The 15,618-nt window shown below is 48.4% G+C and overlaps 1 protein-coding gene across 3 annotated transcripts in view; it reads left to right on the top strand.

Annotated features, from left to right (window-relative positions):
* The window catches only part of TMC5 (transmembrane channel like 5), a 50,078-nt gene that overhangs the window by 13,012 nt on the left and 21,448 nt on the right, over positions 1-15,618 (top strand). For all 3 annotated transcript variants that reach the window (XM_062180302.1, XM_062180301.1, XM_062180303.1), the window contains 6 exons: positions 621-720; positions 3,009-3,096; positions 6,597-6,845; positions 10,001-10,152; positions 12,006-12,150; positions 13,783-13,938. In XM_062180302.1, the coding sequence (XP_062036286.1) occupies positions 621-720; positions 3,009-3,096; positions 6,597-6,845; positions 10,001-10,152; positions 12,006-12,150; positions 13,783-13,938 (890 nt within the window). The remainder of the gene's footprint in view (positions 1-620; positions 721-3,008; positions 3,097-6,596; positions 6,846-10,000; positions 10,153-12,005; positions 12,151-13,782; positions 13,939-15,618) is intronic.

Here is a 15,618-nt window from a genome sequence, read left to right as displayed (position 1 = left end):
AGCATCAGGATTGACTTGGCTGAGTAGAAGCTGCCTGGCCCTTGTGCCTGGAGGTGGTCTCTCCCCAGGAAGCTCAGGGTTTTGAGGAAGGTGAGGTAGATTCCTCAACACAGCAGAAATTGTACTAAGAAGGAGCGAGTGACTTCAGGGTAGGCAACCCAGCAGTCTTTGCCACCCTGAGCACAGATGAGAATCTGAGTTGATGGGGAAAGTGGGAGGGATAGTGCACCTCCTGGGGAGTGTAAGAGCATCTGAAGGTGTTTGGGCCCAGAGTTCAAGGGCGCAGAAGGAAATGAACTGGGAATTGAGAGGAGAGAGGAGAAGGAGGCTGATTAAGCGTAGAGGGTCTCACTGACTTTACTAATTTTTTTTTGTCATGAGAAAGAGGAAAACATTGATTTGAAATAGCGCACAGACATCACCCTTTGGTTTGGCCTTGGCTTTTGCAATCACCTGTCTTAGGGTGAAGGGTTTTATTGGGGGAGGGGGTGTGATCTTGGAACTCTGGGTTCATATATTCTTCTTTCGTTGTGATCTTTAAAAAGCACTTTCTGATTTCACTGTATTTTAAAATGTCATGATTCTGCTCAAAAAATTAAACTGTTTCTTTTATTCCACAGGACAGAAATTAATTGCATCTCTGATCCCCATGACATCCAGAGACAGAATTAAAACCATCAGGAACCAACCACGGACCATGGAAGAGAAGAGGAACCTCAGGTAGGGACCAGAAGCTGTTCTGCTTTCTGAGGTTTCATGTGCACCCCACTCTTCTACTTTTGTCTCATATCAAAAATTAAGAAATAAAATGAATGCAAGAGAAGAGACAGCTCTTCCTCCTGGAAGAATTCCAAATACTAATCCAGGTGGGAATTCTTCTCTCCAGAACCTGGAGTTTAAACTCACTGGGTTAGCTGGTGTGTTAGTCACGTGCTTGCTGACTTCTTCCAAAGAGCAGATTATGGAAGGAGGAGAAGAGGAACTTCCCAGTACAGTCTGGCTGCCGCTCCCTGGGCCAGGTGCTCGGGTTAGCATCCCCAAAGCTAAGCCATGTGATGAGCTGGGCTCACCATTGGCTGGTGCTCTCTTCTAACACCCATCACCTCAGTCTAACTAGAGGAAAACATTGGGAAAATCTTAATTGAGGGACAAAATATCTGACCAGGACTTGAAGCTGTCAAGGTCATCGAAGAGAAGGGAAGTCTGAGAAACTGTCGAAGACTGGAGGATTCTAAAGAGTTGTGACAAGTCAGGGAATGCGGTGTTGTGGATGGGATCCTGGAATAGAGTGTGGACACGGGTGAAAAAAACAGATAATGTGGAATCATGAATAGTTTGGAGTTTAGGAAACAGTGATGTACCAGCATTGGTTTCTTAGTTTTGACAAATGTAATGTGAAGATGTAAGATGGAAACAGGGAAGATTGGTCTATGGGAACTCTTGGTACCATCTCTCCAACTTTACGATTAATCTCAAACTACTCTAAAAAAAAGTTTACTTGGGGCCAACACTGTGGCACAGCAGGTTAAGCCGCCGTCTGTAACACCAGCATCCCATATGGGTTCAAGTCCCAGATGCTCCACTTCTGACCCAGCTCCCTGCTAATGCGCCTGAGAAAGCCTAGGATGTGGAGGATGGCCCAAGTTCTTGGGCCCTGGGATCCATGTGGGAAATCCAGATGGAACTATTGGCTTCTGGCTATTGCAGCCATCTGGGGAGTGAACCAGTAAATTGAAGACCCCCCCCTTTATTTCATTCTCTCTAATTCTGATTTTCAAATAAGTAAATCATTTTAAAAAGGAAGAAGTTTACTTAAGAAATAAAGAAGACCTTATGAGCTTCCTAAGCCCAGGGATTCAAAAGCAAGAAGTAGACTTACTTTAGCATCAGACATTAACATTACTTGTCGTGTAGTCATTTTCTTTTTGTAGTTTGTAGTAGTTGGCAAAAGTGAGTAGAGTGAAAGCAACAACAGTTGCTAATAAATTGTTCAATGACTCCATTTTTCTGAGATTGCAAAGATGGATTTCAGGGCCTGGCTGGGGAAATAGATTTGTCAACAAACCACTTACAGATGGCAGAAAGAAAATCGGGCCAGATGGAGGGGGAAGGAGATTACAGTGGGAGGGTCAGGAAGCAGGGATGTGGTAGCTGGGGGCTAATAGGGCGGCGCTTGTACTGGAAGGACGGTGTCATAGGGGTGGACTACAGAGAGGGACCCAAGAAACCCAGGAAAGAACCAGAACAAAAAAGAAGTGCTGAGTCTGTGGAAGGGTGAAGACACACTGTGACTGTGGCCTTCTCCAAACGCTGGTCCATTTCCAAGTTACCATAGCTCCCTTTGTCCTGTGCCCCACAGACCTAACGGCACAATTTCTCAGCCTCATTACCACTGAAATCTTAGGACTGGCTCATTCCCTGCTGTGGGCGTGGTTGTGTCCATCTATAGGGTGCTTAGCAACCAGCTTAGCAACCAGAAAAGTTTTCTGGCATGACTGGTTGTCCCCTGGGAGGCAAAATGCCCCAAGTGGAGAACTGCTGACCTACGGGGACCCCTACCTCCCACCATGGCTCCTCTCTGCCCTTTGCTCATTCCACAGTCTGCATGCTGCCCTGTCCTGCCCACTATGGGGCTTTGCCAGGCTGTTCCTGATGTGCGGGGTGTCCCCGATCTGTACACTAACCCCTCCTCACCTCAAATACAGTGATGCTCAGATATCACCCCCAGATTGTAACACAGTCCCCATTCCAGCAACTTCCATCTCCTTCCCTGGTTCTGGGTTTTCCTTTTCTTTCACATAGTGTAATCTCCTAACACAGTACTGGCTTGCCATTGTACTGTGAGTATTCAGTGTTCTTTGTCTTTCTTTTCCAGCTAGGATGCAGTCACCCACTCAGGGAAGGTGGTCTCTGGCTTCCTGGTGCACATTGTTAACAGGCAGCCATTTTCCGAGCAACTGAATCACGGCCTGGGGGGCTCTCATGTTCTCCCTCCTTGTTCCCCACAGGAAAATAGTGGACAAAGAGAAGAGCAAGCAGTCCCATCGTGTCCTAGAATTCAACTGTTGTGCCCAGTGCCTGAGCTCCATCTCACTGGTGAGTTAGCCTGCGTGGCGGTCAGTAAAATGGGTACAGCAAGAGGCTGAAGATGGGGTGGGCAGGGAGGGAGGCTGGGAGGAGCATCGCCATTCAGGGCCCAAAGCTGCTGGTTGCTTAGGGGTCGGGGAAGCAGGTGGGAAATGAGGCCTAAGAGGTTGTGAGTTAGTTGGCCATCTTGGCCATCCTGAGTGGTGGATTTTTTTTTTTTTATTTTTTACCCCCAGAAACCTTTTATTTAATGTATACAGACTTCATGCATTTCATAAATACAGCTTTAGAAAACATAGTGATAATGATTCTTCTCACTGTACCCAGCTTCCCACCCCCACTCCCACCCTTCTTCCTCCTCCCTCTTCTATTTCCATTATATTTTTTACTAAGATCTATTTTTAATGAACTTTATCCACAGAAGATTAACTCTATACTAAATACAGAGTTCAACAAATAGTATGAAAAAAACTGTTCAAGAGTTTTTTTGATTTCTTCTACGACCTACTGTTCCTTCAGGAGCATGTTGTTCAGTCTCCATGTGTTTGCATATGCTCTAGATATTCCTGAGTTGTTGATTTCAAGCTTCATTCCATTGTAGTCAGAGAAGACGCATGGTATGATCTTGATTTTTTTTTTTTAATTTGCTGAGTCTTGCTTTATGGTCTGGCCTGTGCTCTACCCTTGAGAAAGTTCCATGCACTGCTGAGAAGAATGTGTATTCTCCAACTGTGGGATGAAAAGTGCTGTAGATATCCATTAGGTCCATTTGGTCTATAATGCTGATTAACTCTTGTTTCCTTGCTGATTTTCTATCTGGTTGATCTGTCTATTGCTGAAAGTGGGATATTGAAGTCCCCTATTGCTACTGTATAGGAGTCTATGTCTTCCTTTAGATTCAGTCCCATTTATTTTAAATTGCCAGGTGCCCTGTAATTGGATGCATGTACATTTATTATAGTCACATCTTCCTGTTGAATTGATCCCTTAATCATTGCACAGTGCCCTTCTTTGTCTCTTTTAACAGTTTTTATGTTAAAGTCTATTTTGTCTGATATTAGGATGGCTGCACAGCTCTTTTTTGGTTTCCGTTAGTATGGAATATCTTTTTCCATCCTTTCACTTTCAGTCTGTGTGTATTATTGTTGGTGAGATGTATTTCTTGCAGGCAGCAAATAGATGGGCTTTGTTTTTTAATCCATTTAGCTGGTCTGTGTCTTTTAACTGGAAAGTTGAGGCCATTTACATTCAAGGTGACTATTGTTAAGTACTGACTTTGGCCCTGCCGTTTTTCTATAAATATTCCCGTTGTTTACTTTGGATTTCCTTTGTACTTTCACTGGGAGATTTTCTGCCTTCACCTTCTTTCTTAGTGATGACCGTGTTTCTGTGTTTCTGTGTGTAGCACATCCTTAAGCATCTTTTGTAAGGCTGGACGAGTGGTGACAAATTCTTTCAATTTGTGTTTGTCATGGAAGGTCTTTATTTCACCTTCATTCATAAATGAGAACTTTGCCAGGTACAGTATTCTGGTTTTCTCTTAAGACTTGGAATATATCTTGCCATTCTCTCCTAGCTTGTAGGGTTTCTGATGAGAAGTCCATTGTGAGTCTAACTGGAGATCCTCTGAAAGTAATCTGGTGTTTCTCTTGTGCACATTTTAGAATCTTCTCTTTATGTTTTACTGTGGTGAGTTTGACTATAGTGTGTTAAGGTGAAGATATTTTCTGGTCACATCTATTGGGAATTCTATGTGCTTCCTGTACTTGGATGTCTCTTTCTTTTTCCACACTAGGGAAGTTTTCTGTAATTATTTCACTAAAAAGGCCTTCTAATCCATTCTCTTTCCATGCCTTCAGGAACTCCTACAATCCATGTGTTGGGTCATTTCATAGTATCCCATAGATCTCCAACAGTGTTTTTTAGTTTTCTAATTTCTTCTTTTTCTCTTTTGGTCTGACTAAAATTTCCAGAGTTCTAACTCAGATATTCTTTCTTCTGCGCCACCGATTCTGTTGTTAAACTTTCTACTATATGTTTTATTTGATCTGTTGAATTCTTTATTTCCAATATTTTGTTTTGGTTTCTCTTTAAAAATCTCAATTTCATGAGAAAAATACTCTTTCATGTCATGTACGAATTTCTTTAGTTCATGGATTTGCTTCTGATTACTTCTGAGCAATCCCATGATCAATTTTAAAATTTTTGTTTCTGCGATTTCTTCAATCTCTTCATTTTTACATTAGTACTGAAGTGTTGTGTTCCTTTGGGGGTGTCGTGTTGTCTTCCTTATTCTTGTTTCTTGAATTGCTGCATTTATTTTTAGACATTTGTGGAGATACTTATTGGTTATGTTTTTTCCCCTGTGATGGATTTTATTTTTGGACTATGCCTCTGTGGATTAATGGAGTGCCTGCTCTTTCAGTGAACACCCTGAGGCACGTGCTGGGTGTGGCCAGGGAGCTCTCTGTTCAGTGCTCTAGGGGAGGGAAGTGTCTAAGGTGACTCCCAAATTGGGTGTGGTAAATCTCCTTTTTTAAAAAAAAATCAGAGGGGAGTTTTGTTCTGCTCTGTTGGTAGTCTCACGATTACCTCCTCTCCTCCAAGGAGACCAATGCCTGGGCGCTAGCCCCAGTGGGTACAATATTCATCTATGCTGCCACAAGAACCACACAAAGGATCTGTGTAGTCTTCAGTGTGAACACAGATCCTGCAGCAATGACCCTCACCAGTGAATCAGGGAGCTCTGAGTGTGTGGAGCCGCCCAAGGTAACTGCCCAAAGACCCAGCCACACCCTGCACCCTCACATGTAGCTATAGTGTTTTCACAGTCCCAGTACACAAGGCTCCCACAGTCACGGGCTCTCAGCCCCCTGTCAGTTCTGCTAGTCAGACTCAGGCATCTCCTCTTGGCTGGTTACTGGGCATGCGGACATGAGCTGGTGCACCTGTTATGTATGTCCAAAGTGGCACCCGCCCCCTCTCAACTAGTTACAGGACACTGGAGCCAGGTGGTCTGGAAGAGAGAAACGTGCCTCCTTTTTTTTTCCCTCTAGGTTGGTCACAGGGCTCCAAGCCGGACTCACACCAGGTTCTTCCATGGCTTTATTGCCAGTGGCTTGGGCTGCTACAGTATGGTCTCACCTCATTCTCCAAAGCTGGTGCTGAGGCTCTAGGCTGCTGGGGTCCTTGGCTGTGCATATCCACACCCTCCACATAGATCCACAGTGTCCCTCTAATTTGCATGGAGTTTCCTCTGCTGTTTTCTCCCTAACTCTTCCCTGAGATTGCACTCTCTGAGTGTCGGGTTCTTCAACAGCCCGTTGGGAAATTAGTGATGGCGCTGCCCTAGAGTGTGGCTCTGGGAACTCAATGAGATAGCGTTCATAAATGCACTTGCCATGCCTTGCACTTTTTACTGCTCCAGGCATGGTTGGTGGTCCTTTTGGCGGTTCTGTGGGTGTTTGTTGAGTGAATATCAAATGGCCCGCTTTGTTCCCTGACTGCAGGGCTACCGGAGGGCCAAGAGCAACCTGTCGGAGCTCCTCAACTCCGTGAGCCTGTGGCAGAAGACGCTCAAGGTCATCGGGGGCAAATTTGGAACCAGCGTCCTGTCCTATTTCAACTTTCTGAGGTGGCTCCTGAAGTTCAACATTTTCTCGTTCATCTTGAACTTCAGCTTCATCACGATCCCTCAGTTCACCGTGGCGGAGAAGAACAGCCTCCAGTTCACTGGGCTGGAGCTTCTCACGGGGGCGGTGAGTTCCCGGCTGCCCCCACCCGGGGTCACCATCTCGGTAACGCAGGGGCGCGCCTTGGCTCTGGTGTTAGCCAGCTGAGGGGGAAACTGTGCATCGCAAATATCCTCCCCGGAAGTAACGGCACCGCGGCGTTCCGGAAGTTCCGCCCCCGGACATGGCCGCCTCAAGTAGTTTCTGTGGCCGCGGCTTTTCTGCCCACGGATCCACGTGCCTCAGTGTCTCAGCGTGTACAGGGGACCCCATCGTTTTCTCTTACAAAAGGTGTGTTAGGACAGGCTGGCTACAGTTTGCTTTCTTTCATCTGGTAGTTTGTGGTAGCCATCTTTTCCTGCTAGTGTTCCATCGATCTATGTTTTCTTTTTAAATTTGTATTTCTGCAAAATACAACGTTCTTCTGAAAAATTGCCACTGTAGACTAGAACCAAGAGAAAGTCCATTTTTTTCCTTTTCCTTTTTCTTTCTCCTCAGTTTCAGGTATCTCTTTGTAAACTGTTCTCTTTCTTAAAAAGGCAGAGTTTCAGAGAGAGGGAGAGACAGAGAAAGATTTGAGATCATCCATTTGCTCACTCACTGGCCATGATAGCCAGGGTTGGGCCATGCCAAAGCCGGGAGCCTGGAGCTCCTTCCAGGTCCCTCACATGGGTACAGGGGCCTGACTTTGGCCATCCTATGCTGCTTTTCCAAGCACATTAACAGGGAGCTGGATAGAAAGTGGAACAAACAAGACTTGAATCACTGCCCATATGAGATGCCAGCATTATAGGCGGTGCTTTAACCCACTGTGCCAAAATGCCAGTCCCTTGGCCTCTTCTTAAAAAAAAAAAAAAGATTTATTTTATTTATTTGAAAACAGAGTGAGGCCGGTGCCATGGCTTAACAGGCTAATCCTCCGCCTTGCGGCGCCGGCACACCAGGTTCTAGTCCCAGTTGGGGTGCCGGATTCTGTCCCGGTTGCCCCTCTTCCAGGCCAGCTCTCTGCTATGGCCCGGGAAGGCAGTGGAGGATGGCCCAAGTGCTTGGGCCCTGCACCCCATGGGAGACCAGGAGAAGCACCTGGCTCCTGGCTTCGGATCAGCGAGATGCGCCGGCCGCAGCGGCCATTGGAGGGTGAACCAACGGAAAAGGAAGACCTTTCTCTCTGTCTCTCTCTCACTATCCACTCTGCCTGTCAGAAAAAAAGAAAAAAAAGAAAACAGAGTGACACAGAGAGGGGGAAATAAGAAGTGTCTTCCACTCACTGGTTTACTCCCTGAATGGCTTTGATATCCAGGGCTAGGCCACGCTGAAGCAGGAACTGCATCCAGGTCTCCCACATGGTGACAATGGGTCCAGCGCTTGGGCCATCTTCTGCTGGGAGACAGCAGTGACTACTCCAGAACTTGGGTTTACTGCCACCCAAGTGGAAGACCCAGATTGAATACCAGACTGTTGCTTTTGGCCCGCCTGGGCTCTGGCTGTTGCAGGCATTTGGAGAACGGACCAGCAGTTCTCTGTCTGTCTCTCTGCGCCTCTCAAAGAATAAATTAATGCATTTTTAAAAACTTCAAAAGTGCGGAAAAATAAAGAGTAGTACAATAAACATTCATGTACCACTATATAGATTTTAAAATTCCATGTTGGGGCCAGCTTTGTGGCCTAACAGGTTAAGCAACTGACTGTGGCACCGGCATCCTATATAGGTGTCAATTTGAGTCCCAGCTGCTTCACTTCTGATCCAGTTGCCTGCTGATGTCCTGAGAAAGCAGTAGAAGATGGACCAAGTGCTTGGGCCCTTGGACCCATGTTGGAGACCTGGAAGAAGCTTCTGGCTCCTGGCTTTGGATTGGCCAAGCTCCACCCATTGTGGCCATCTGGGGAAAGAATCAGCGGATGGAAGACCTGTCTCTTTTCTTTCCCTCTCTGTGTCTGTAACTCTGCCTCTCAAGTAGATAAATAAATCTTAAAAAAAAAAAAAAAAAGATGGCCGGCGCCGCGGCTCACTAGGCTAATCCTCCGCCTTGCGGCGCCGGCACACTGGGTTCTAGTCCCGGTCAGGGCACCGGATTCTGTCCCGGTTGCCCCTCTTCCAGACCAGCTCTCTGCTGTGGCCAGGGCGTGCAGTGGAGGATGGCCCAAGTGCTTGGGCCCTGCACCCCATGGGAGACCAGGAGAAGCACCTGGCTCCTGCCATCGGATCAGTGCGGTGCGCTGGCTGCAGCGCGCCAGCCGCAGCGGCCATTGGAGGGTGAACCAACGGCAAAAGGAAGACCTTTCTCTCTGTCTCTCTCTCTCACTGTCCACTCTGCCTGTCAAAAAAAAAAAAAAAGTATTTATAAACTACACAAATCAATTTACTGAAAAAAAAAAAAAACAAAGAACTTCCATGTTAGCTTTTCCATACTATTTTTGAAAGCATTTTAAAGTAAATTACAGATACCAGGTTGTTTCACATTTCAACATACATCTCTAAAAATTAAGACACTTTGTTGCAACCACAGTATTGTTCTCACTCCTAATAAAATAAAAAATATCATCTAAAATATAGACCACATTCAAATGTTCTCAATTCTCCCCCAGATGTCTTTCATAGCTTATTTATTCAGACCGGGATTCTGTCAAGGGCCAAAGTTTTGTATTCTGTTGGATTTTTCTCCTCTCAGTCTCCACTAATCTAGAGTCTAGAATAATCTCCCAGCCCTCTTCTCCTTGACCTTGGCTTACATCAGAAACTGGACCAGTTACCCTCGAGAGTCTCTTTCCTGACCTTTGGGAATTGTCTGATGATACAGTTCCTCATGGTCTCTCTCATTGCTTTCCTGTAAACAGAAATAGAGATCTAAAGGTTTGATGTGTGTCCTAGTAAACATGATTGGTGGACACTTCATAGGGGACAGAGCCACACGGTGGCTGGCTGTCCTCCCACTGACACTCTGCTGGGTCCCTGGGTCCCTCCACTGGGAAGTGACATTGCCTGGCATTCCTCCCCAGCTCTGTGAGCCTAGGGACAACACATCTACTTGTCCCCAGTGGCTGTGGTACCCCTTTCCTGGTGAATGAAGTGTCTAGCCCCACTGGCCCAAGCTTCTTGCAGACTGAGGTCAACCTAGCTGCCTGTAGTCACTCATCTTTGTCTCAAGAGCTGCCCCTGATGGAGAGCTTGCTGTTCCCTTCAGGGTTATTTTCGGGACACCGTGCTGTACTATGGCTACTACACCAACTCCACGATCCAGCACGAACACAGTGGGGTCGCCTACAACATGCAGCTGGCATACATCTTCACCATCGGAGCCTGTTTGATCACCTGCTTCTTCAGTTTGCTCTTCAGGTACAGAGTTGTCCACGCATCCTGATTCCGAGGCTCGTTTTAGACTTCGGCAACCTCCGAGTGATGCAGGAAACCGTTTCTCTGCTTTGACTTGGTGTTGCTGTCTGATCCGTCCTCGTCCTGCCACACAAAACAGGAGTTTGGACAGAGGAAGGGAGGTTTTCGTGTGCTTTTAAAGAAATTGGCCCATCTGAAAATAGAGACAATAAAAGGTGTGGATGAAAAGTTGTCAGAGTTGAGACTGAAGGAAAATACACATAGAAAACCAGTGTGCACCTGCTGTGTTCACTCGCTGGGGCTAGTGTGATAAACACACAGTCTGGGCACCTTAGACAGGACCAGGCTGTCTCTTTCATGGGTGGCAGGGACCCATCTGCAGGTGGGACTCCAAATTCAGTCAACCTACAGCAGGCTGTTTTAAGCTGATAATTTTATATGGTCTGCAAGTGAAGTTATGAATCTCCAGATGGGGGCCCGTGTTGTGGCGTAGCAGGTAAAGCTGCTACCTGTGATGCTGGCATCCCATATGGGGGCCAGTTTGAGTCCCAGCTGCTCCACTTCGATCCGGCTCCCTGCTAATACTCTTGGGAAGGCTGTGGAAGATGGCCTAAGTGCTTGGACCCCTGCACCCATGTGGGAGACCTGGAAGAAGCTTCTAGCTCATGGGTTTGGCCTGGCCCCAGCCTGGGCCACTGTGGCCATCTGGGGAGTGAATCAGCAGATATAATAGCTCACTTTCTCCTTCTCTCTCTCTCTCCTTCACTCTTTCTCTATAACTCTGCCTTTCAAATCAATCAATTAATCCATCAGTCTCCAAATGCCCTTTGCAGAAAAGGGTTCTGAAGCCCTGCAGAAAGAGGGACTTTGCAGATACGATACAGTTGAGGCTGTTAAAATGGGGGAGATTATCCTGGATTATTGCAGTTGGTCCAAAGGAATCATGAGGATCTTTATTAATAGGGAGAGAGGGAGAGACAGAGAGGAAGAGGGAAAACTATTGATTTGAAGATGAATGTTGGCGCCACACACCAATGGCTGCAGGCAGCCTCTAGAAGCTGGCTACGACAGGGAATGGATTCTTTCCAGAGACTACAGAGGGAACCGCCCATGCTCACCCATGATTGTAGCCCTGTAAGACCCCAGTTCTGACCTCTGACCTCCAGAAAGGTAAAATAATAAATGTATGTTGCTTTCAGCCATGAAGTTGGTGGTAGTTTGTTACAGTAGCTTTAGAAACCATTTGAAAGAGAGAGAGAGAGAGAGAGGTCTTCCATCTGCTGGTTCACTCCCCAGATGGTTATAATGGCTGGAGCTGCGCTGATCCAAAGCCAGGAGCCAGGAGCTTCTTCTGGGTCTCCCACATGGGTACAGGGGCCCAAGCACCTGGGCCATCTTCTGCAGCTTTCCCAGGTACATTATTAGCAGGGAGCTGGATTGGAAGTAGAGCATCTGGGATTTGAACTGGTGGCCATATGGGATGCTGGCACTGCAGGCCGGGGCTTTAACCTGCTGTGCCACCACGCCGGCCCCCCAGATACAACTCAGATACAGAGTTATTGTAAAACTCTGTGAGGTGGGAATTACCACCATCCCCAATACACAAATGTGGGAACAGAGGCTCAGAACAGTTTGAAAGGACAAAGACCTCACCGTTAGCAGAACCAGGGTTGGAAGGCTGGTGAGTGTGGTCCTCAGCATTCTGGGTGGAATCTCGGTGTTCTGGGCGGAGAGCTCAGGGCTGCCTGTCTCGTGTTGCTTTCCCCTGTCCCTGACGGGGCTGTCCTCTGTGTAGCCCCACACTCCCCCGTGCCTGTCGCAGTAACCTCTGGTCTCTGGGCTCCCACCGTTTCTAGCATGGCCAAGTATTTCCGGAACAACTTCATCAACCCCCACATTTACTCCAGAGGCATTGCTAAGCTCATCTTCTGCTGGGACTTCACCGTCACCCATGAAAAGGCCGTGAAGCTGAAGCAGAAGAATCTTAGCACGGAGATCCGGGTAAGGGGAACCCAGCTTCCCACCCCCTGCCTGGGGCCGGCCTCCCTCCCTCCTCTAGGAGTCCAGAACTTTCCTAAAAGTAATAGCAAGTTATTATTATTATTATTATTTTGACAGGCAGAGTGGATAGTGAGAGAGAGAGACAGAGAGAAAGGTCTTCCTTTTGCCGTTGGTTCACCCTCCAATGGCCGCTGCGGCCGGTGCATCTTGCTGATCCGAAGCCAGGAGCCAGGTGCTTCTCCTGGTCTCCTATGGGGTGCAGGGCCCAAGGACTTGGGCCATCCTCCACTGCACTCCCTGGCCACAGCAGAGAGCTGGCCTGGAAGAGGGGCAACTGGGATAGAATCCGGTGCCCCAACCGGGACTAGAATCCGGTGTGCTGGTGCCGCAAGGTGGAGGATTAGCCTGTTAAGCCACGGCGCCGGCCAGCAAGTTATTAATTTTTTATATTGCCCATGAAATCGGCAAAAATTAAAAATTCCTAATGCCCCGTGCTGATGACAGTGTGGGGGAAGTGAGCATTGTCATACGACAGGGGAGCTTCGCAATGTGGACCTGTCTTGGTGTGTTTGTGGGGCTATAGCAAAATATCTGAGGCTGGGTACCCTAGCAAGAAAGGGGTTTCTTTGGCTCACTGAAAAGCTCAGCGCTGATGTCTGGGCAGTCCCCCCCCCCCCGCCCCGGCTTTGTAACAAGGCAGAGAAGTGGCAAAGGGAACGGCCGTGTGCGAGAGAGGCCAAGCACGTGGTGGGCGTCACTTTGTCACAGCCCCGTGTATGAGAAGTAATGTGCTCTGTGAGAGTTATGCCAAGCCCACCAAGGGGCGGAGCCCCCTTGCCACGAGGTCCCATCTCTTACCAATTTCATCATCTCAGTCGCACCACTCTGGGGACCACGTGCCAGTGCATGAACCCAGCCCACAGCCCCCACACAGCGGTGCAGCTTTCTGATGGCCAATGTCTGTCAACATGTTACACAGGGGTACTTCTTGATCCCATAGTTCTGAGTTTTCTGAGTTTAAAATTCATTTCTGGGGCAGTGGTTTTCAACCCAGACAGCGTCATCCCTCAGAGAGACAATTGGCAAAGTCCAGAGACTTTTCTGGTCATGGCAGCTGGAGGAAGGATGCTGCTGGGATCCAGTGGATGGAGGCCAGGGACCCGGCTCTCCATCCCACAGCGCAGAACTACAGAGCCCAAGATGTCAGTGGTGAGAGGCTGAGAAACCATAGGCTGTAGAAACACTGAGTAAAAAGAAAGGGCGAGTGGAATTGGTAAATAAAGGAGCTTTGGCGAGAGGGTTGTGATGTCACGTCTTCCCTCCCTGGACATCTCGGCTTCTTCTTGAAGAGAGAACTCGGTGACTTCCAAGTGCTTTCCACAAGAATGTGGTCCCAATCCATTGGTCTCGTGTGTCCTTAAATATGGATCCTGGTATGGGTGACGGGGGTTCTTGGCCATTTGGGGATTTTCCCAAGGGTCTCCCATCACCCACGTATACCAGGAGGTTGCCCCCCTCCCATCTGTGGGCCTGGGCTGGGTTTGTGTCTTCAGGTGTGGCAGGAGGTTGAGCCTGGGGGCTTGGCTAACAGTGGTCGGGGATCTGCAGGTGAACTTGATTCTGTGCTTCTAGGAGAACCTGTCTGAGATCCGTCAGGAGAACGCCAGGTTAACGTTCCATCAGCAGCTGACCCGCTTCTCTGCTCACATAGTAGCCTGGGTGGTCTCCACTGGAGTGGCCGTGGCCTGCTGTGTGGCCGTTTACTACCTGGCTGAGTACAACTCGGAGGTAAGCAGAGAGGCAGGGTCACCAGGCGAAGGGAGGCGAGGCTGGAGGGAGAGGCTGGTGGAGAGCCCAATACTCAGGCTGGGACTTGTGCCTGGAACTCTTGGCATAGGGAGACACTTGTTATAAATGGCAGACTCTCCCCTCCTTCCCATGGGCTCAGATTCTGCATCGCAAACAAGGTCCCTGGGTGATGTGAATGCACGCTCCTGAGGGAGACGCACTGGGTTAGAAGAAAGACGAGAACCTTGGCTATGGACCTCAGATCAAGTTCTCCTTGCTTCCTCTCCATCCCTTAGGGTTCCCACAGCACCTGGCACAGATTAGCTGCCCACCAGTGCTAGGAACACATGGGCTCTGGCAGGGGATATAATCTCATCCAGCTGTGGATTTCCCATCTGTAAAGTGGGAATGGTCCTACTTGGCTTTATAGGGGTGTGGGCAGGGCTAGAGCAAAGTTACATGGAAGGTTTGTGCTGGGCCTGGGACCCCGAGTGATAAGAGAAAGTCACAGTGAGGGCTCTGAGGCTTGGTTAGCTGGGTGGCATGGACGAAGGGCTATGTTTCTGTAGATTTCCACTCTCCTTCTGAGAATAGGGCCATTGTGTCTGGTTTGCCAAGCTCTAGAGTTGTGAGTGGATAGGGCTCATGACATCACTCTCTTAACTGGCTTCCGTTACCTCCAATATTTATTCTATCCTCCCTGGCACCATGGGCAGATCTTTGTATGACCCATCTCCCACACCAGCAGTACTAACTGGTATGCCCATAGGTCTCTGAACACTGTCCTTTCCCTCATCTCTAGGTGGGAAACATGCAATTCATTCTCCTCCCTTTACTTCCCTTCATCCGCAACCTTTCCTCCTTCCTCCAGACCTTAGCATGGGTGTTGCCTCCTCCAGGGAGTCCCCACTCACTGTCACCACCAACCTCACTGGGCCAAGTGGGGTGCTCCCGACTTTGCAGGCTTCCCTGTGCACTTGTCACACGAAGCACTGAACTGCCTTGTTATGTGTCTGGTTCTTTTGGGCACCTGGCCTTATCTCTGCCATGTAGCAGGAGCTCAAATGGATGAATCAAGAGTGAGAAGTGGCTGCCACCATCATCATCATGGTGTGGATTTATACAAACCTAGTGTTTGTCATTAGACATAATAAGATCTGCTCTGAAATGGGTAAACTGAGTCGCAGTCCTCAGGGCCTGGCAATACCTGCCCAGGGTGGAAGCCGTACCCAGGCAGCTGCAGGCTTGAAGAAGACAGGCCTCTGGGTTTCTTCTGTGCCCTTTGGATTTTCTCTGCACCCAGCTGGAGTGGAGGGAGAAGCTGAGGAGAGAGCAGGTGGAGATGGAATTCCCGGGGCTTGAATGGCTGCTCTGGACCTGGCAGAGTCAACCTTTGGCACCACCCTGGTGGTCGTCATCCCTGGTCACTACGGTTTCATGTGACCAGGGCCCCAGCAGTGTGGTTTAGCACCCTGGGGCCAGACTGTGCCTTACTTGATCTTACGGAATTCTCGCAAGGTCTCCATGGGTTATGCAATAATCTCCCCCATTTTAAAGATGGGGAAGGAGGCTCAGGGAAGCGAAGCGTCTGGCCACAGAGTTCGCTTCTTAGAAGTGTGGGGAGGATGGGGTTCCCGTGGCTCCAAAGACCTTGCCAAAAGTGCGAGCAGTGATTTCAAA

The sequence above is a fragment of the Lepus europaeus genome, chromosome 21 (genome assembly GCF_033115175.1).
Source record: "Lepus europaeus isolate LE1 chromosome 21, mLepTim1.pri, whole genome shotgun sequence".
Lineage (NCBI taxonomy): Eukaryota > Metazoa > Chordata > Mammalia > Lagomorpha > Leporidae > Lepus > Lepus europaeus.
Note: the sequence above shows the minus strand (reverse complement) of the source record. Positions and strands in the feature narration are given on the sequence as shown.